The sequence below is a fragment of the Sturnus vulgaris genome, chromosome 3 (assembly GCF_052056855.1).
Source record: "Sturnus vulgaris isolate bStuVul1 chromosome 3, bStuVul1.hap1, whole genome shotgun sequence".
Lineage (NCBI taxonomy): Eukaryota > Metazoa > Chordata > Aves > Passeriformes > Sturnidae > Sturnus > Sturnus vulgaris.
The window spans coordinates 114,793,640-114,813,348 of record NC_142245.1 but is presented as its reverse complement, the minus strand read 5'-3'; the positions used below and the strand labels follow the sequence as shown (position 1 = coordinate 114,813,348).

The following is a 19,709-nucleotide window of genomic DNA, read 5'->3' as shown; positions in this document are numbered from 1 at the left end:
CGGCCCTGCAGCGTCACAGGGTGCTCGGCGGGCTCTGCCCAGCTTGTCCCTGTCCTTGTCCCTCGTGTCCTGGCGAGCCAACGCTGGGCCCGGCGCTACGGGGTGGTTTCCAGGATGCGCCAAGGGTACATTGTTGGCTCAACAATGGTCAAGTCGGTGTCTCCCAGGACCCCTGGAGCCTTTTCTGCGGAGCTGCTTCCCAGCCGGCTGCTCTTACCCGTCCTGAGGTTGTTCCTCCCGGGTCAGGACCCGGCACTGCCCCGTGCTGACCCTCCCCCAGGCTCCTAGCCCCGCTTTCTGCCGCGCATCCTGAACCCCTCCACACTACGGAGCAGCACGACCCGCCGGCTGAAGCCACTTCTCCCCGGTCCGTGTCACCTGTCACCGTGCTCTGCCTGGCCTCCAGGTCCCTAAAGGCGGCGGTAGATGGGATTGGACTCTGAACTAACCCCGGGGTACACTGGTCGTTACTGGACGCTAAATACCCTGCTCTGGGCTCGGCCATACAGACTTTGTTCAATGCAGCACCCCCCATGCTCCCAACACTTCTCTCGGAGGATCCCAAGGGGTACAGCGCCAAAAGCCTTCCGTAGCCTGAGGAGACACTGTCCCCTGCACTCCCCTTGTGCACCGGACCCAGTATTTCACGGCGGAAGGTGATCGGAATGGTCAGGCACGATCCCCGTCGGTGACACCGTGCCAGCTTCTCTTCAGCTCCCTTCCTGTTCTTCCCGTGCTCAGACCGCTTCCAGGATCAGTCGTGTTATCACCTGCCCAGGGACAAAGAGGTGAGGCTGAGCCCTGCCCCGAAGAGCTTCTGCCGTGAAAGCAGCGCCCCTTACTCACAGCTCCCAGGTATTTGCCTGGAGATCCATTGGACCGTAACCCCCGAGCAGCCCCGCGCACCCCGCCGCGGACGCCCCCGCCCCGGAGTCCGGAGAGACGGCGGGGCGGGGCCGGGCCCGGCGGGAGGGGCGGAGTCACGGCAGGGGCGGGGCTCGGCGGTGCCGGTGCCCGCGGTGCCGCTCGCTCCCGGGATGGAGCCCCCGACCGGCACCGAGAGCGCCCGCCTGGTCAGCCCGCGGGGCGGCCGCGCCGACGGCAGCCTGCGCCTCAAGAGGTACCGCCGACACCGGCAACCATCGCCCCGGCATCCATCACCGGCACGTCCGGCTCGTCCATCACCGGCACCCATCGCCCTGGCATCCCATCACCCCGGCACCCCCACTACCGCCAGCACAACCCCATCACCGGCGCCTCTGGCACCGACGGCACTTCCATCACCGGCACCCGCATTGTCCCGGCATCTCCGACATCCCAGGCACCACCGGCACTTCCATCCCCACTGGCACACCATGGTCCCGACAACCCCATTACCGGCACTAGCACCTCCATCATCGGCACCCTCATTACCCCGACACCGCCACCCCCGGCACCCCATCACCTCCCATGGCCCCCGACAATTCCTCGCACCGCCACCTCCATTATCCCCCGCATCTGCAACCCTCGGTCCTCCCGCACCCGCGCCGCCGGCACCTGCTCGCCCATCATCCCTGGCACTTCCATCGCCCCCAGCCCCTCCGGGACCCGCCAGCCCCCGGCACGTCGCGCGCCGCCCACCCCCACCTCCGACACCGGCACCCCCGGCACGTCCCTTCCCGCCAGCCCCCGTGCCTCCATCCATCCGACACGGACATCGGCACCTCCGCAGTCCCCGCGCCAGCCCTGACCGTCCGCCACTTGCACCGTCAGCCCGCCACCGGCACGTTCGCCCTGCCACCGGCACCTCCGCTCAAGCGGAACGAGCCCCACCATGCGCCAGCCTCGCTTCCCCCTCGGGTGTCCGTCCCGCACCTATCGGCGCCCAAACGTCACCCACGCACAGCGGTACCATCCATCCATCACCCGCCCACACCGGTACCGTCCATCCATTCGCCCCCGTCCCCGCTCCCTCACTGCTGCCCCACGCACCAGCACCTCGGCCCCCGCCGCCCCTTCCCCACGTCTCCGCACCGCTGGCCCGTCCCGCAGCCTGGCTCCAGGCGCAACACCTGGCTCCCAGCCGCACCTCCCCGCGGGTACCCGCGCCGGTCCCGTCTCCGGTTCCGGCGGGAACCCCGTGCCACCGCCTCCTCCTGCTGCCGCCGGTGCCGTGGCTGCTCATCCTGCTGGAGGGGATGGTTCCACCGGTGCCTCACAGACTGCCTGGCTGCGTACCACCGGGAGGTAGCAGGACCCTCGGAGGTTCTGGGCAGGAACCCCCGAACCGGTGTTGCCGGTAGTGACCCCTGCCCTCAGTCTCTTCACAGGCTCTCGAGACCCTTCGGCTCCAGATCCCCGCTGTCGCTGCAGCCCCCCGACCCCCAGCCCTGGGCAGGGCAGGCTCCAGGCCCGCCAGCAGCTGAGCGTCGCCTGCGCCGTCTGCTGCCTCTTTATGGTCGGGGAGGTGATAGGTAACAGCGGCTGGGCCGGGGTGGGGGGCTGCTGCGGGGCGCGGGGTGCCAGCTGCTCTGTGCCCACAGGTGGGTACCTGGCACACAGCCTGGCCATCATGACGGATGCAGCCCACCTGCTGACGGACGTGGGCAGCATGTCCGTCAGCCTCTTCTCCCTCTGGGTCTCCAGCCGCCCGCCCACCAAGACCATGACCTTTGGCTGGCACCGCTCAGGTGAGCTGAGGGGCACGGCCCTGTGGGGCTCCACGGGACCCCCACGGCCGGGCTGGGTGCTGACGGCCTCATCCCACAGAGACACTCGGTGCACTGGCCTCTGTCCTCTCTATCTGGGTCGTGACTGCAGCTCTTGTCTATCTGGCGGCCGCCCGCATTATCAGCAACGACTACGAGATCGAGGCGCAAGCGATGCTGGCCACATCCGCCTGTGCTGTCGGCGTCAATCTGGTGTATGTCCCACTCGGGGCTCCATCAGCCTGAGTCCTGCCCCACCTCCTCCCCGGAACCCCAAGAACCCTAACTGTCCCCAGCCTTGTGTCCACAGCCACTGCCTCCCCCGCTTCCCTGTCCCCCATATGCTCGGTGCTTCCAGTCCATGCGCCTACATCCCCGCACCCCACATTCCCTGGTCCTTCAAGAAGCGCCTCCCAAGCCCTGTCCTATTCCTGCACACCTTCCAGCCCTGCTGCACCGCCAGCCCCATTCCTCCCACTGTCCCAAGACCCAGGTGTGACTGCCTGTGCCCCGTTTGCCCAAGCAGGGCCAGCAGGGTCCCCATGCCCTGTCAGTGTGGCACTGAGCCAGCCCTGCTCTTCCCAGCATGGCCTACATCCTGCACCAGTCCCCTGCTGGCCACGGCCATGGCACAGGGGCCTACGAGATGCTGGAGAGCTCTGCGTCCTGCCAGCCCAGCCACAGCCCCCTGCCCGGCAGCACCAGCGTGAGGGCAGCCTTCGTCCACGTGGTGGGTGATCTGCTGCAGAGCGTCAGTGTCCTCGTGGCTGCCACCATCATCTACTTCAAGGTGCCCGGGCTGGACTGCCCCAATGAGGGAACAGCTCTCCCAGTCCCGTGCAGGGTGCCATGTGGTGCCCCCAGCCTCACAGAGACCCTGCTCTTTGCAGCCCCAGTGCAAGATTGCAGACCCCATCAGCACCCTCTTCTTCTCGGTCTTTGTCCTTGGCTCCACAATCACCATCCTCAGAGACGTCTTCAGGGTCCTCATGGAAGGTGAGCAGTGACTGAGAGGGGTGTGAGACCACAGGTGCAGTGTGGGCACAGGAGCTCCTGGAGCTGCATCTGCGACAGCACATTGCCCATGGGGCTGCTCACCTCCTCTGTCCTTCCCTTGCCCCACCTGAATCCCCCCCAGTCCCTCTTCTCCACTCCAGCCAGGTGCATTGGCCCCAAGGTGACGCCTGTCTCACCCCAAAGCCACCATGCCCAACCTGGCTCCCCTGGGGAAGCCCCCAGCCCCAGTGGCTTCCACTGGGAGCCCTCACCCAGGTGGGTGCTATGGCTGGGGGCCAAGGGTGGCCCCGTGTGAGCAGGTGGTGCTGGCAGGGACACCGCAGGGCCTGGAGTTCGATGCGGTGAAGGAGGTGCTGCTGGAGACCAGCGGGGTGCGGGGTGTCCATGACCTGCACCTCTGGGCGCTGACGCTGAGCCACCCCGCCGTGTCGGTGCACGTGGCTGTGGGTGAGTGACCCGCACAGGGCACGGCCAGGGGGTCCCACTGGCCATGCCAGGAATGAGCCCCTGCCCTGCTGCTCCTAGATGCCAGTGCTGACGCTGAGACGGTGCTGCAGGAGGTCACTGCCCGGCTCCAGAGCAGGTTTGGCTTTGCCTTGTGCACGGTACAGGTGGAGCGGCACCAGGAGGAGACAGCAGGTTGTCCTCACTGCCAGGACCCCCGAACCTGAGACCCTCACCTGCTGCTACATTGGGCCAGATCCTGCCTTGGCCCCAGGTCCTTGTGGTAGAGCAGGGCAGTGCTTGAGATCCCATCCCCTCATCTGCCTGCCCCACGGCTGCGGAGCCCTGGCGAGACTCCAGTGTGGTGTCCTGGGGGATGGACACATGGCCTGGCCTGTGGAGCACAGGGGCTCCCTGGGATCTTCCACTCCCTGTTGTGCCACAGCTCCTGGCAGGTGGAATCCCGCCCCACCCAGTCCCCAGGGAGCCTGTCTGTCCTGACAGGAAGGGACGTCCCCCATAGGGGACCTCAGACCTGGCCTTGGCCCCAGCCCCCCATGCTGCTCTCGGGGCTCCATTGAATCCTGCCGTGCCTGGGCCTGATCCATTCCCTCTGCTGAGTCGTGCCTGTGCCCCTGGTGTCCATCTGTCCATGTGTGCCAGCAGCGGTGCCAGCGCTGCCAATAAATGTGTTGGAGCAGCAGGAGGAGTGCAGCAGACAGAGGGGCATGGGGAGGGAAATGGTGGCTGGGGGTGGGCCCCTACAGTCACAGCTACTGGCCATGTGCCAGTACCACCACAGCCATACAAAACCAACCACATTTATTCTGCACAGCTGAACACAAGCTCAATGTGAGCGACTCCACAGCTCCCGGCCCCCTCGCCACCCTTGGGCGCACAGGGGGGATGGAGGCGAGCACAAGCACAGCTTCATGCTGCTGGAGCCCATGGGTGCTTCCACAGGGTCAGACCCACAGCTCAGCCCCGGGACAAGCACAGGTCCCACCACCCCTGCCCAGCTCAGACCAAACAGCACAGATGGACCCTTCCAGGCCCAGAGCATCCCAGGGAATGGCTGGGAGCAGCTGTCTCTCCTGCAGCAGACATCCACTGGGAAAGCAGCACTGAGAGGGCTCATAGCCCCATGCCAGCACAGCTGGCCCCAGCCCCAAGCCCTGCCCAGGGTGAGCACATGGCAGCAGCATAAGGGACCGACACTCCTACTCCACTGGCAGCAGGGAGTGCTCAGGGGGGCCAGGGCTGCTGGGTGTGTCCCCATAGAGGACGCTGAAGCGGGCCTGGCACTCTGGGAGCAGCTGGTGGCCCACAGCAGAGGCCAGCCCTGCCAGGCAGTGTGCCCGCACAATGCCCGCCTGCCCGCCTGACACCAGCCATCCCTGCGAGTCCAGGTTGGGGCTGAAGCGCACCTGTGGGAAGAGAGGAGTTCACAAGGGAGGACTTGGGCCCCCAGAGCAGAGCTGGGGCTGGGGCTCAGCCTGGCACACTCACTTTGTGGAGGGCCTCCATCTGCAGGCGGTCAAGGCTCAGTTCTGCCTTCATCTCCTGGTTGTGCATCCGGCGCATGGGCTCCCGGCTTGGGAAGTTCTGGAAGCTGCGCTGGAAAGTGGTGGCACCACCTTGGGCTGCAGGCCCGAGGCAGGAGCATTGCATGCACCATGATCTCAGCCCTGCCGGTGGTAAGGGCTGCCCCAATACCCTGGCAGCACCTCCTGGCCCTGCTGCCCCCAGTGCCCAGCCACAGCCCCACCAGCCCTGCTCATGGGCTGGACCCTGGATGCCCCCTGTCCTCTCCTACCAGGTCCGTGTCCTGGAATCGGATGTAACTCCTGGCTACCATCTCACTGTAGCAATGGGTCCTCGGCAGTACCTGCTCGGTGTGCTCAGGCCCGTCAGGGCTGCATGGCAGCAGGTCAGCTTTGTACACTGGCTGTGGGTGAGAGGGGGCTCAGGGTAGAGCAGACAGAGATCCTGCTGCTCCTCTGCAGACAGGGACCACCCGGGACCAGGGGGATGGGGGGGCCCGGGACATTTTTGCCATGGTCCCCCTGCCCCCTGCCAGCCCCGTGTGCTGGGCTGGGCCACCCGAGCGCAATGGTCTCTTACAAATCTGCGGTCCGAGGAGCGCTTGACGTTGAGGGGGTTGACAGCCAGGTCGGGCAGCACCGCTGCCACCAGCTCACCGGTGATGTCACCTGCTGCTACTGTGTTCAGCCAGTCCGAGCCAGAGATGCTCTGCAGGGACAGAGGGCTGGAGGGAGGGCACGGGGTTCCCACCACCCCCAGCCCAGCACTGTCACCCCACCCACAAGCCCTGCGCCCCAGCTGGTGCTGAGCTGCCCACTGGGACAGAGTAGCCCTGCACTGGCCCTTACCCACACGGTGCCCTTGCGAGGGGCCACAAAATAGGCCTTGAAGCCCAGGTACCCGGCGTCGATGTAGTGGATCCCACAGAGCCCATACCTGGGGTGGAAGGGACAAAATGAGGCACGGGAAGCCTGATTCTGCAGTCACCAGGAATGCGAGAGCCAGGCACAGCCCATCTCCCCACAGCACTGGCCCAGGGTGAGGGGGCTGTTCTTGCTCCAGCAGCACATCATAGAGCCAAGAGGCAGCTCAAAGCAGCTCCCAGAGGCCAAGAACTCACTGAGACCCCAAACCTCCATTGCCCAGTCCAGGGGTAGGCCATCCCTGGGCCCACCCTGCCTCTGCATCAGGATGGCATGGCAGAGGGGATGTCACATTGTGCTGCTGCAGTGTGACCAAAAACAAGCAAAGCCTGCCCTTGCCATGGCACAGCTGGATAGTCCCAGGGAGGGGGAAGCCAGAGGGGCTCCCAGGAAGTTGGACCAGGCCTGGCAACAGGACTGATCCCCAGCACTCACGGGGCATAGCAGTTGTCCTGGGCCACAGTGATGCCATTGTAGGGCAGCAGCCAGGCCACCTCGGTGCTCAGGAAGCGCTTGATGCTGTTGATGGGCTCGTAGAGCCGCCGCAGGTCCCAGAATTTGATCTTGCGGTCGCTGCCTACTGTGACCAGGAAGTTGCTGCAAAGCAGGAGAAAAGGCAGCACTGAGAGCCCAGCATGGAGCTGTGCCCACCCCACTGCCCTACCCTGGAAAGCCCAGCCCAACCTGTCAGGAGCTGCAGAGGACCAAGTGCCATTGGCACCACGGCCTCCCAAGCCCTTCTTGACAAAGGACCTTCTCCTGCAAGAGGAAGCTCCTCTCCTGGCAGCATCTGTGCCTGCTCCTGCCCTCACCTGTCAGCCTTGCACCACTCAATGCTCCGGACTGCGTGGTCATGGGCTAGAAAGCACCGGAAAGGGTAGAGCTTGAGGGAGGCGTCAGGCTGGGGCACGCACTGCAGCAGGGATTTGGTGAGCAGGTTCCACACCGCCACGGTGCCTGCGGAAAGACTTGTGTCCATGAGGCCCTGCCAAAGGCACAGGTGCTTCAGTGGGGGACCAGCAGCAGCACAGGCCTGCAGGAGCTGCAGAACAGAGCAGCCAGGTTGGAACTGGAGCTGAGACCAGGACAGGATGGTGGCAGGACGCAGCAGCAGCACAGGCAGGGCCATAGAACATGGTGGCCAGGCTGAAGCTGGGGCTCCAAGCAGACAGCATGGTAGCAGGTCCTGGCAATTCAGCACAGAGCTGTGGATCACTGCAAGCCTAGCAGAAAATTCCATCCAGGCAAGTCCAACAGATGTGGATAAGCCCAGAGGAACAGACAGGCACGATCAGCCTGGAAGTATGTCAGAATGACAACAGCCAGCCCTGACCCAGGGCTGGGCAGAGGTTCCAGCACCAGTTGAGGCTGAGCACAAGGCTCCAGTGTCTCTGCCAGGGTGAGGGCTGCTCCCCGAGGGCTGCTGCAGGGCACAGAAAGAGACTCACCATCATAAAACCCTGCTGCCAGGTGATGGTGGGGCTTGGAAGGCATCCAGGAGAGACTGAAGCACTGTCCACACTCAGAGGCATTACCTGCCTGGATGGAGCCCACCTGAAGTGTGGCGATGCACTGCACCTGGGGGCCAAGGGAGAGCCCTGGGTCACAGCCCTGCACCGGTGCCATCCATGCCCCAAGAGCAGGATGCCTGGGGTGAGAGCACGACACTGCTCTGCCCCTCCAACGCTCTGCAGGTGCCTTGGCTGCCCAAGCTGTGCCACCTGCACCGGCTGGGGGGCTCGCCGGGTGCCGGCCCTGACAGGGATCACCATGGTGGGGAACACTGACCTTGCAGATAAGGTGCTTGTGGAGGGACCCATCTAGAAGAGAGCAGAAGGCGGTCAGGGCAGGCATTAGCTGTCCTGGGAGCTCCCTGCCTGGAGCCTGGATTGCAGCTCCTCATGGCCCTGGCCAGGGCTCCCAGTCCCTGCCCTGCCATTTCCCCGGAGCAGTGTCCCCAGCACAGCAGGAACTGAAGCACAGGGAGGAGCAAACTGGTGGCAGCAGGACCCCCAGGAGCAAAGTCTGCCTGTGTGTTGGAGGAAGCAGCCCCTGAAACGTGCTGCAGGCAGAGACAGTGTGCTCCTGCCCCACCATGGCCAGCACCAAAGTCACAGTGACACACAGGGCCAAACCTGACTGACCGCTCCAGGAAGGCAGAGAGGAGCTGTGCAGGACATCTGTTCCATGGCTGAGAGGGCAGGCTGCAGAGAACCTACACCCAACAGCTCAGGGTAGGACACCCACAGGACCATCAAGCACCAGCTCTGTCTACCAGAGAATCCCCCCAACCATCAGTGCTGTGGGGACCCCATTCCACATCCCTTGGGCCTGGGGTCCCTGACCCCCAGTGTGGGGCTGTCCTCCAGCACAGTGAGCACCAGACAGGCACGCCACAGCCTGGAGTGTGGCAGCCATGGGTGGAGATACGGAGGAGCTGTGCATCCTTCCCAGCACAGCTGTGACAGCCGGGATGCAGTGTGGAGAGCAGCCCCAGCTCTGCAGGCAGGAACACGTCCTCAGTGCCCCAGGGACAGCTAGCACAGCCATGCCAGTCTGGGAGCTCCCAGCAGGGCCTGGCCCCCCAGCCTGGCCCTGATCCTGTGGCTGGAAAGCAGCGCTCCAGCCCAGCTGTGAGCTGCAATGTCCGTAAGTGCCGCCGCAGCCGAGGATGTGCCAGGCGCCAGCCGCCGGCAGGAGCTGCGTGGGCTCCATCACTACGTGCCACAGGGGCTGCAGCACAGCCCAGCCAGCCACAGGCACAGCCAGAGTGCAGCGGGGGCTGGGAGCCGTGCCTGGCCACAGGCAGCCCATTTCCCACTGTCAGCAGAGAAGTGCTGCCTGTCGGCCACGGCTGAGTGCCCCCCGCCAGCACGCAGTGCCATCAATCCCGCTCAGTCTATTACAGGCACCATTAGCCTGAGCTGGCCACACTCCTGCCCTACCCTAACGTGCCTTGGCCAGACTGGAGGGAGCAGCTGTGGCAGGACGGAGATGGGGAAAGGCTGGGGACACGCTCTGTGGCTGCACCATACCCTGCACCCCGCTATGGCCACAGTGATGCTGCTGAGAGCCCCCCCAGTGCCCAGCTTTTGGGGGCTGCCCAGGAGCTACATCCCAGCCAGGCTGCTGCAGTGTCCCCAAGATGGAACCAAAGCAGCACTTTGCACATGGCCTCTGCTCACACAGGCTGTGGGTAAGGATGGAGCTCTTCTCCACTGGAATTCCACGACAGAATTGTGGAAGCCGTTGGAAGGAAGGTTTCAGCACTGGGGCTTGGATCTCTGGGCACAAGAGCACTCAAAGCAGGCCCCCAACACCAAAAAGCAGCCTTGGATCCCAGACTATACCTGTGACAGTTTGGGGACAGCAGGGTCCTGATCTTGGGGATCAGGTGGGCTCACTTCCCCACCATGCAGCTCCCAGGCTGGGGCACAGTCCTGCTGGCAGCTCCCCAGCACAGCAGGCTCCTACAGACTCAGGTGCCCAGCCCGGGGCTTGCAGTCCCACCCTGGTATAGGAGGAGGAGGGCCAGGACGCCCCTGCTCGGCGGTGTGGCTCTTCCTACCTTTTACCTGGGTTGTCTTGGCGTGCTGCAGGGCCCCAGGGTGCGGCAAGGCATACACCACCACCCTGCCGTCTGAGAAGGCAGCAGCCAGCAGGCCCAGCCGGCTCATCTGTGGGTGCTAGGGGTGGACACATGGGCTCAGACATGGGGTGACCTCTCAGGTGCCCTGGGGAACCCAGGGGCAGCCCCTGAGCAGCACTCACCGTCCGGGCTGCAGTGGGTGGCTCCCAGGCACCGCTGGGGCAGAACTTCATGTCCCACACACAGCCATAGTCAGCAGCAATGGCATAGGCCAGCCTGGCTTTGCTGGGAGACCTGTGGGCATGAGTAACATGGCAGCTGGTGCCCAGCAGCTCCAATACACAACAGTGTACACCACTAGCAGATCTGGCCACCAGCACAGCCTCCTTGGGGTTCAGGCTGCGGCTGGTGGCTCTGGGAGAGGACAAGCCTCACCACCCGTGCAGCCGTGGAGAGACACAAGATCCAGGCAGACCCAGGCACTCACCCGTGCTCTGTGTGCAGCATGCCTAGGTCCCAGATTTGCAGGAGTGCAGGGCCTGAGTGAAGCCCAGACACACTGTGTGTCTCCTCCATGCTCCTGTGGCAGGACACGGCCACGTACTGTGGGGCTGCAGAGCCCTCCGGGGTCGGGCACCACTCCATCGCCCACACCGGGCCGCCCACGAAGAAAGAGACATCCAGGCGCTCCGGGTGGGGCTGCAGAGAGCTGAACCTGTGGGCAGGAGAGGGGTGAAGGCTTCTGCAGAGCTGGGGCAGAGGCTGGTGGGACCCCAGGGCACAGTATGGGCTGGCTGCCCAACCCAGGGATGCAACCCTGGTCCCAGACAGGCCTGAGGACACCCTGACAGCCACTGCCACGCTAGGAGGGCGACAGCCTGACAGGCAACAAACACCTGCTGGGCCTGGGGACACCCCATCACACACCTGTTTAACCTGTACAAGGCACCATCGTCCTTGATGCCCTCGCGCTGAATGGAGAACAGGGGAGACTTCTCCTCTGCCGGCAGGTACGGGGCAGCCTCGCTGTGCAGGCACGAGTGAGAGCAGGTCTCCCCATCCCTCACCCAGTCACCCCAGCACAGCCCCGTGCCCCAGCACCATCCCAGCCTCCACACAGCCTGACAGGCCCTGTTGCTGGCCACGGTGCTCCACAGCCAAATCCAAGAGACCCCCAAAGCCCACACCAGACACATAGAGGGGTGTGGGAGTACAGCCCCCCCATGCCCTGGCCCACCCCAGACACTGCTGGGACCTGCCCCGTTTTTCCTTTGGCCCTGCTCCCTCCCTGCTCCCATGGTACCTGTCAGAGAGACACGTCCACCTGTGTGCCACTGGGATCCAGTCAGGGAACTCCCACTGCGAGTGCTTCTGCTCCCGCCTGCAGGGCATGCCAGACCTCAGCCGTGGCATCCAGCACCCCCTCCTCACATCCCCTCCCCACGGCACGAGCAGCACCCCCCAACTGCATCCTGTGACACAGCCTCCTCTCCTGCACCACGGCCCCTGACCTCTGCAACCCTCCCGACCCAACTGTGCCCCATCCCAGCACAATACTGACATTCCCAATGGCACGCACCCCGTCACCCTTGTATCTGTGCCAGGGATGGTACCAGGACACACCCACTGCTCCTTGTAGCCCCCCTGAGCCTCGAGCACCCCGAGCCCCCACTCACAGGCTGCAGGTAAGGCTGGAGCTCTTCTCCACTGGGGCCATGATGGAGTTGTGGAAGCCATTGGGGGCGAGGCCTCGGCACTGGGGCTTGGATCTCTGGGCACAAGAGCAGACTCAGAGCAAGCCCTGAGCCCTGGGGGACCCACCTGTCCCAACGGGAACTACCACAGCCCCTGAGAACAGAGCTCTCCCCAGCCACTGTCAACGTGCCACACTGGGCTAAAGACACACAGCCCCACTTCCAGGAGCCAGGACCCCTTCAGGACCTCTTCCACCTTCCCCTGCTCCAGCGCGAGTGCAGGCCTTGCTTCCTCTCCCAGAGGACCTGTCCCTGTTCCCGTCCCCACTGGCCCTCACCTGGAGCTCCCCCATGTGCCACCCCTGCCCAGTTGTCCTGCCCTGGCAGCAGGGACACTGTGGGACAGCACAGGCCTCTGGAGCTGTTGGTGCTGGGACACAGGCAAGAAGGGACCCAGGCAGAGCCCCTGCCCCTGCCCTCACCCCCGTGGCTGCCATCCTCCCGCTGTGCCCTCGAGGTGCCTCCAGCTCTGGCTCCGACGCCTCACTGAACAGCGTGTCGCTGCCCTCCTCTTCCTCCTCTGCCTGCAGCACCTCCTGCGAGGGCACGAAGTCAGCATCTTGTGCAGGGTCATCGCTGTCCGTGTCCTCCCCCTTCCTCCTCCGGCCCCGGCGCTTCCTCCGGACGTGCTCGGGCTCTGGCACCCCCTTGGCTGGAGCAGGGGGCTGGCACGCGGGCATCAGCTCCTCCGCCAGCTCCTGCAGGTACAGCAGAGCCCTGCAACACCAGGGCAGCGCCTGGAGGTAAGCAGCAGGATGACCCAGGGGTGGGCCAGCCCTGCCTCCCTCCCTCCAGGACCCGGTGGATGCACACTCCAGCCCCGTGGTCTGGGCAATGAATCTGCTCCAGCTGTGCCAGAGGTGCTGAGCACACAGCCTCCCCCCTCCCTGAACTCCCTGGAGCTTGCCCTGCTACCACCAATAAGCTCCTCCTGCTCTGTCAGGAACCAAGGAAATTCCTCCTGCCACAGGCAGCTGCTGCCCTCTGCCAGGGGCTCCTGGATCCAAAAACATTCCCTAAAGTGGGAAAGGATTGGTCTGTGAGGAATCAGTGCATCCCACCAACATGGGACAAAGTCCTACACGAAAGACACTGAGACCCTCTGGGGAGACAGAGATCATTGAATCATGGAGCCAGGGAATGGTTTGGGTTGGAAGACACTTTAAAGCTCATCCAGTTCCAACCCCCTGCCATGGGCAGGGACACCTTCCACTAGACCAGGGTGCTTCAAGGACCATTCAACATGTCCTTGGAAAATTCCAGGGATGGGGCAGCCACAGCTTCTCTCGGCAACCTGTGCCAGGGCCTCATCAGCCTCAAATGAAAGGATTTTTTCCCAATATCCCATCTAGCTCTCGCAGCAGGAAGCCATTCCCCTGTGTTCTGTCCCTACAGGCCCGTGTCCAAAGGCCCTCTACAACTTTTTTGGTGCTCCTTTAGGCACTATAAGAGGCTCTAAGGCCTCCCTGGAGCCTTTTCTTATCCAGGCTGAACATTCCCAGCTCTCTCACGTGTCTCTAGAGCTTAGCTGCCCCCGGGCCCCAACTGCTGCCACCACCACTTACGCTTTGGCCGCCCTCCTCTTGGGCCGCCCGCCCCGAGGGGCCTCAAGGCCGTCCCCGTCCTCGCTGCTCGCCAGCCCCTTTTCCATGCGGATGGGCTCCGGGGCCTGCGACAGCTCCAGCACCAGCACCTCGGCCTTGCCCTTCCTGCCGCGCTTCCCGGCCGCCCGTGGCGGTGGCACGGCCCCGTTCGCCGAGCTCTCGCCGCGCCCCTCCAGCGCCCCGCCGGGACTGCCTTGGGACCGCACAGGTTTTTTCGGGGATTTGGCAGCTTCTCCTCCATCCTCACAGTCCGGATCTCCCGCCGGAAGCTCTTCCCCTGCCCCAAAACACCGGGATTAGCACCAGAACGCAGCAAGACCCCTTGGCACGACACGGTGTCCCGCAGCACCTAGCACGGTGGCACCACCTCGTGCCGCGGGGACCGGCCCCGCCTCGTTCCGTCCAGCCACGGTACATACGGAGAACCCGCTGTTCACCCGCCCGATCCCCGCTCCGGCTCCGGCACCGCCCGGCAGAACCAGATTGTCGCCCCGGCCACTCCCGGAGACTCCGCTCTCGGCACGGCGGCCCGCGGGCGGCGCCTGACGCCATCGGGGGCTCCCCGAGCCGCTGCCCCGTCGCGGGCCGCGCCACCAGCACGGAACCGGGGATGGCCAAAGTGAATACGTCACAAGGACGCGACGAGTCTGGGGTGGGACATGAGCCGTTATGGCGGGGCGTGTCGATGTAAATGAGACAGCGCCGCGCGGCATGCCGGGAATATAAAATTAAAAAAAAACACAATAACGCGCCGCTGCCCTCGCGTGTCCGCGGGCGCTGCCCGGGCCGGGCCGTGCGGACCGGGGCGCAGGTTCGGGAGCGGTTGGGCGCGGGGATTTGGGGTGCGGGGTCGGGGTGGCCGTGTGTTGTGGAGGCGTGCGGCGGGCAGGGTAGGGGGGCGTTGTGGTGTTGAAGTCATACTTACCTGGCAGGGGAGACACCATGATCAGGCAGGTGGTTTTCCCAGGGCGAGGCTCATCCCTTGCACTCCGGGTGTGCTGACCCCTGCGATTTCCCCAAATGCGGGAAACTCGACTGCATAATTTGTGGTAGTGGGGGACTGCGTTCGCGCTCTCCCCTGATTTCGCTTGGTTCAATAACAGATTTCAATAGTAATTGACAGTGCGGTGTGCGTTGCTCACGGGTTTTAAATCATTTTCCAACCGCTCTTCGGCGGTCTCGGTTGATGCTCCCGGTCTCTGCCTGCCTGCTCTCGCCGCTGTCCCCGGTCCCTGCAGAAGCGGCAGAGAAGCGCAGCCCCGCGGGAGCGGCGAGGCTTCGCCTCCTCAGGCTCTAGGGGCCGAGCAGCGCTAGCGCTCCAAGCGGCCCCGGCCCGCCCCGCCCCGCGCTCGGGCTGCGGCGCACGGCGAGACTCGGGTTTGCGGTTGCGGCACGCTCCGCACACCGACCCCGGCCGGCGGGACGGCCGGGCAGACAGATTTCGTCCAACTCGCGTTTGGGCAACTGATACAGAGAAAACAAATAGAACTCAGCAGCACCTTTGGATGAACAGGTATTCTTTGTTACGGCATGCCGGGCGCATGAGGTATCGATAACTCCTGCTTTTCTTACGCGCCTTGGTTATGAGAGGAAAGAGGTGTGCTAACGTCTTTACAAGTAACTTGATGGGTGAAGGTATGGGTGTTCTTTGAAATGGGTCTTAATGTCTCTGCTAACTTTGGGCAGCAGGTTCGTTGCAGAGCCCAGACACCTTGGCTCCTGAGATAGACAAGGGTCTGCACAAGGCTGCACTCCTGAACTTTGGGGTAAAACAGCAGGTTCCAGGGGGGATATGTAGTAGGAGGTTCCGGAAGGCTGTACCTTCCTAGTACCCCAGCCAATGGGGAAAGTAACAGGGCACTGTGCGACCGAGAGTTAGGATAAAAGGAGGCTGCGTCCTCCAAAACCGTGAGAGAGAAAACCCCGCGGGCGTGTGCCCCAGTGGACTCTCTGCCTTTATTTCCAAATAAAGTTGAAGAACTCCTTTGTCTCCTTTTTGGACATAACCCTCTGGCGTTTGCAGGTTTTCCTGACAAAGTTATTTCCCTTATCTAGCGTTACAGCGTGTTTATTTATTGAATTTCTAGGATATCGTTTACATTTTCTTAAAAATGCTTTTCATAACTTCGCCTACCCGTTTCGTTATTTCACGGTCTCAGCTGTTACCTTGTATCACAAACAGTTCATTACACGTTTTTCTAGTGCTCACTCCGAAGCTGTCTTGCCTTGGCTTCTGGGTCAACTTTTTCTTGGCATCTCCTCCTTCCTCATTAGCTCCCGTTCTCGCGGGGCGTGTCTATGCAAATGAGACAGCGCCGCGCGGCATGCCGGGAATGTAAAATTAAAAAATAATCACAATAACGCGCCTTTGCCCTCGCGTGTCCGCGGGCGCTGCCCGGGCCGGGCCGTGCGGACCGGGGCGCAGGTTCGGGAGCGGTTGGGCGCGGGGATTTGGGGTGCGGGGTCGGGGTGGCCGTGTGTTGTGGAGGCGTGCGGCGGGCAGGGTAGGGGGGCGTTGTGGTGTTGAAGTCATACTTACCTGGCAGGGGAGACACCATGATCAGGCAGGTGGTTTTCCCAGGGCGAGGCTCATCCCTTGCACTCCGGGTGTGCTGACCCCTGCGATTTCCCCAAATGCGGGAAACTCGACTGCATAATTTGTGGTAGTGGGGGACTGCGTTCGCGCTCTCCCCTGACTTCTCTTGGTTCAAGAATAGAGTTAGCGTTTCCCATGGGCTGTGGTACTTCCGCCTGTCCACCCCTCAGGGCAGTGCTCGGAGTGGATCGGCCGGGGACTCGACTCAACCGTTGGTCTTTCTGGGAGGTAGCAGTGAGGATAATCCGTGTCCCATCCCCGGTCGGTGGCTCAGGGACAGCCGGCGACCCTGAGGCCTCCCGGTGTGCCCTCCGCAAACAGGCGCTGCCGGTGCCCGGGTTATTTAGTCCCTGCTGGACTTGGAGAGAGCTTCCCAAGGGGGACTCCGGAGTGCCGTGTCGGGAGCCGGGATGGTCGTGGCCTGTCCCCCCCCGTATCTGCGGGCCCACAGCTGATACAGAGCGGTTCCGAGCGGGTCTGCGCGAGGCAAAAGGCACAGAGATGCCGGTCATGCTCGGTGATCGCTGTCCATGTCACACCATACCGAGTCCGTGAGTGCTCCCGCACTTCAGCGGCGGGAAATGGACTCGTCCTTGCGAACCATGAGAGTTGATGTAGAAGGAAATTCATCCCTTTGCTTGCTGAATAGATGAAGCTGCGTCAAATGTTTTGCTTAACCGTAACAGACGAGACAATACAACAAAGGACGCTTTGAGCTGCAAATGTACAAAATCCATATCTGAAGAGGACAGGTGGGGGAGCTAATGAAAAAAGAGGAGATGCCAAGAAAAAGTTGACCCAGAAGCCAAGGCAAGACAGCTTCGGAGTGACCACTAGAAAAGCGTGTAATGAACTGTTTGTGATACGATATAACAGCAGAGACCGTGAAATAACAAAGCACGGCACTCCGGAGTCCCCCTTGGGAAGCTCTCTCCAAGTCCAGCAGGGACTAAATAACCCGGGCACCGGCAGCGCCTGTTTGCGGAGGGCACACCGGGAGGCCTCAGGGTCGCCGGCTGTCCCTGAGCCACCGACCGGGGATGGGACACGGATTATCCTCACTGCTACCTCCCAGAAAGACCAACGGTTGAGTCGAGTCCCCGGCCGATCCACTCCGAGCACTGCCCTGAGGGGTGGACAGGCGGAAGTACCACAGCCCATGGGAAACGCTAACTCTATTCTTGAACCAAGAGAAGTCAGGGGAGAGCGCGAACGCAGTCCCCCACTACCACAAATTATGCAGTCGAGTTTCCCGCATTTGGGGAAATCGCAGGGGTCAGCACACCCGGAGTGCAAGGGATGAGCCTCGCCCTGGGAAAACCACCTGCCTGATCATGGTGTCTCCCCTGCCAGGTAAGTATGACTTCAACACCACAACGCCCCCCTACCCTGCCCGCCGCACGCCTCCACAACACACGGCCACCCCGACCCCGCACCCCAAATCCCCGCGCCCAACCGCTCCCGAACCTGCGCCCCGGTCCGCACGGCCCGGCCCGGGCAGCGCCCGCGGACACGCGAGGGCAAAGGCGCGTTATTGTGATTATTTTTTAATTTTACATTCCCGGCATGCCGCGCGGCGCTGTCTCATTTGCATAGACACGCCCCGCGAGAACGGGAGCTAATGAGGAAGGAGGAGATGCCAAGAAAAAGTTGACCCAGAAGCCAAGGCAAGACAGCTTCGGAGTGAGCACTAGAAAAACGTGTAATGAACTGTTTGTGATACAAGGTAACAGCTGAGACCGTGAAATAACGAAACGGGTAGGCGAAGTTATGAAAAGCATTTTTAAGAAAATGTAAACGATATCTTAGAAATTCAATAAATAAACACGCTGTAACGCTAGATAAGGGAAATAACTTTGTCAGGAAAACCTGCAAACGCCAGAGGGTTATGTCCAAAAAGGAGACAAAGGAGTTCTTCAACTTTATTTGGAAATAAAGGCAGAGAGTCCACTGGGGCACACGCCCGCGGGGTTTTCTCTCTCACGGTTTTGGAGGACGCAGCCTCCTTTTATCCTAACTCTCGGTCGCACAGTGCCCTGTTACTTTCCCCATTGGCTGGGGTACTAGGAAGGTACAGCCTTCCGGAACCTCCTACTACATATCCCCCCTGGAACCTGCTGTTTTACCCCAAAGTTCAGGAGTGCAGCCTTGTGCAGACCCTTGTCTATCTCAGGAGCCAAGGTGTCTGGGCTCTGCAACGAACCTGCTGCCCAAAGTTAGCAGAGACATTAAGACCCATTTCAAAGAACATCCATACCTTCACCCATCAAGTTACTTGTAAAGACGTTAGCACACCTCTTTCCTCTCATAACCAAGGCGCGTAAGAAAAGCAGGAGTTATCGATACCTCATGCGCCCGGCATGCCGTAACAAAGAATACCTGTTCATCCAAAGGTGCTGCTGAGTTCTATTTGTTTTCTCTGTATCAGTTGCCCAAACGCGAGTTGGACGAAATCTGTCTGCCCGGCCGTCCCGCCGGCCGGGGTCGGTGTGCGGAGCGTGCCGCAACCGCAAACCCGAGTCTCGCCGTGCGCCGCAGCCCGAGCGCGGGGCGGGGCGGGCCGGGGCCGCTTGGAGCGCTAGCGCTGCTCGGCCCCTAGAGCCTGAGGAGGCGAAGCCTCGCCGCTCCCGCGGGGCTGCGCTTCTCTGCCGCTTCTGCAGGGACCGGGGACAACGGCGAGAGCAGGCAGGCAGAGACCGGGAGCATCAACCGAGACCGCCGAAGAGCGGCCGGAAAATGATTTAAAACCCGTGAGCAACGCACACCACACTGTCAATTACTATTGAAATCTGTTATTGAACCAAGCGAAATCAGGGGAGAGCGCGAACGCAGTCCCCCACTACCACAAATTATGCAGTCGAGTTTCCCGCATTTGGGGAAATCGCAGGGGTCAGCACACCCGGAGTGCAAGGGATGAGCCTCGCCCTGGGAAAACCACCTGCCTGATCATGGTGTCTCCCCTGCCAGGTAAGTATGACTTCAACACCACAACGCCCCCCTACCCTGCCCGCCGCACGCCTCCACAACACACGGCCACCCCGACCCCGCACCCCAAATCCCCGCGCCCAACCGCTCCCGAACCTGCGCCCCGGTCCGCACGGCCCGGCCCGGGCAGCGCCCGCGGACACGCGAGGGCAGCGGCGCGTTATTGTGTTTTTTTTTTTAATTTTACATTCCCGGCATGCCGCGCGGCGCTGTCTCATTTGCATAGACACGCCCCGAGCGCACGGCAATGCCCCCACCCGCTGTGATTTGCATGGCCCCGCCCCCTCCCCAAACCCCGCCTCGTACCGCTCCCTCTGGGCAGCGCCCCCTGGCGGCGCGGCGGAGCGTCCCCCGCCCCTCCCGGGCGCCTCCGGATCCTTCCAAAGGGACCCAGATCCCAAATGGACCCAGATCCCAAAGGAATCCGGATCCCAAATGGATCGAGGCCGGCAAGGGAAGGAAGCACTGTGCTGTTTAACACGATGCTTGTTGGCCGTGCCAGTTTTTGGACAGTAACTCCAGAAAAGACAAGGAGCAGAGAGGAGGGTTATTTCCAATGTGATGC

The 19,709-nt window shown here is 62.6% G+C and overlaps 2 protein-coding genes and 4 non-coding genes across 9 annotated transcripts; 3 read left to right on the top strand and 3 right to left on the bottom strand.

Annotated features, from left to right (window-relative positions):
- Window positions 1-1,037: 1,037 nt before the first annotated feature.
- Window positions 1,038-4,851, top strand: SLC30A3 (solute carrier family 30 member 3). Its single transcript, XM_088162676.1, has 8 exons — window positions 1,038-1,120; window positions 2,299-2,453; window positions 2,523-2,669; window positions 2,749-2,902; window positions 3,273-3,477; window positions 3,578-3,683; window positions 4,017-4,151; window positions 4,230-4,851. The coding sequence occupies exons 1-8, from the start codon at window positions 1,038-1,040 to the stop codon at window positions 4,373-4,375; spliced, it is 1,131 nt and encodes a 376-aa protein (XP_088018802.1). The 3' UTR covers window positions 4,376-4,851.
- A 102-nt stretch (window positions 4,852-4,953) lies between these two features.
- On the bottom strand, window positions 4,954-14,194 carry GTF3C2 (general transcription factor IIIC subunit 2). Of its 4 annotated transcripts, none has more exons than XM_088162673.1 (18): window positions 13,983-14,194; window positions 13,525-13,840; window positions 12,382-12,676; window positions 11,882-11,976; window positions 11,509-11,586; window positions 11,133-11,231; window positions 10,693-10,920; window positions 10,388-10,499; window positions 10,192-10,302; window positions 8,405-8,436; window positions 8,065-8,194; window positions 7,429-7,601; window positions 7,052-7,213; window positions 6,542-6,629; window positions 6,273-6,401; window positions 5,965-6,096; window positions 5,658-5,765; window positions 4,954-5,575 (listed from the first exon to the last, which is right to left on the bottom strand). In XM_088162673.1, the coding sequence occupies exons 1-18, from the start codon at window positions 14,113-14,115 to the stop codon at window positions 5,369-5,371; spliced, it is 2,628 nt and encodes an 875-aa protein (XP_088018799.1). In that variant the 5' UTR covers window positions 14,116-14,194; the 3' UTR covers window positions 4,954-5,368. The 4 variants fall into 4 exon arrangements, with proteins under 4 accessions (XP_088018799.1, XP_014743645.2, XP_088018800.1 ...); XM_014888159.2 differs by having other exon boundaries at window positions 7,429-7,573; window positions 10,185-10,302; window positions 13,983-14,192; XM_088162674.1 differs by lacking the exon at window positions 10,192-10,302.
- A 286-nt stretch (window positions 14,195-14,480) lies between these two features.
- On the top strand, window positions 14,481-14,644 carry LOC148224571 (U1 spliceosomal RNA). Its single transcript, XR_015802936.1, has one exon. It is a non-coding gene; the product is annotated as a U1 spliceosomal RNA (small nuclear RNA).
- A 1,450-nt stretch (window positions 14,645-16,094) lies between these two features.
- LOC148224570 (U1 spliceosomal RNA) lies at window positions 16,095-16,258 on the top strand. The gene has a single exon (XR_015802935.1). It is a non-coding gene; the product is annotated as a U1 spliceosomal RNA (small nuclear RNA).
- Window positions 16,259-17,356: 1,098 nt separating this feature from the next.
- Window positions 17,357-17,520, bottom strand: LOC148224569 (U1 spliceosomal RNA). Its single transcript, XR_015802934.1, has one exon. It is a non-coding gene; the product is annotated as a U1 spliceosomal RNA (small nuclear RNA).
- A 1,450-nt stretch (window positions 17,521-18,970) lies between these two features.
- LOC148224568 (U1 spliceosomal RNA) lies at window positions 18,971-19,134 on the bottom strand. The gene has a single exon (XR_015802933.1). It is a non-coding gene; the product is annotated as a U1 spliceosomal RNA (small nuclear RNA).
- Window positions 19,135-19,709: the final 575 nt, after the last annotated feature.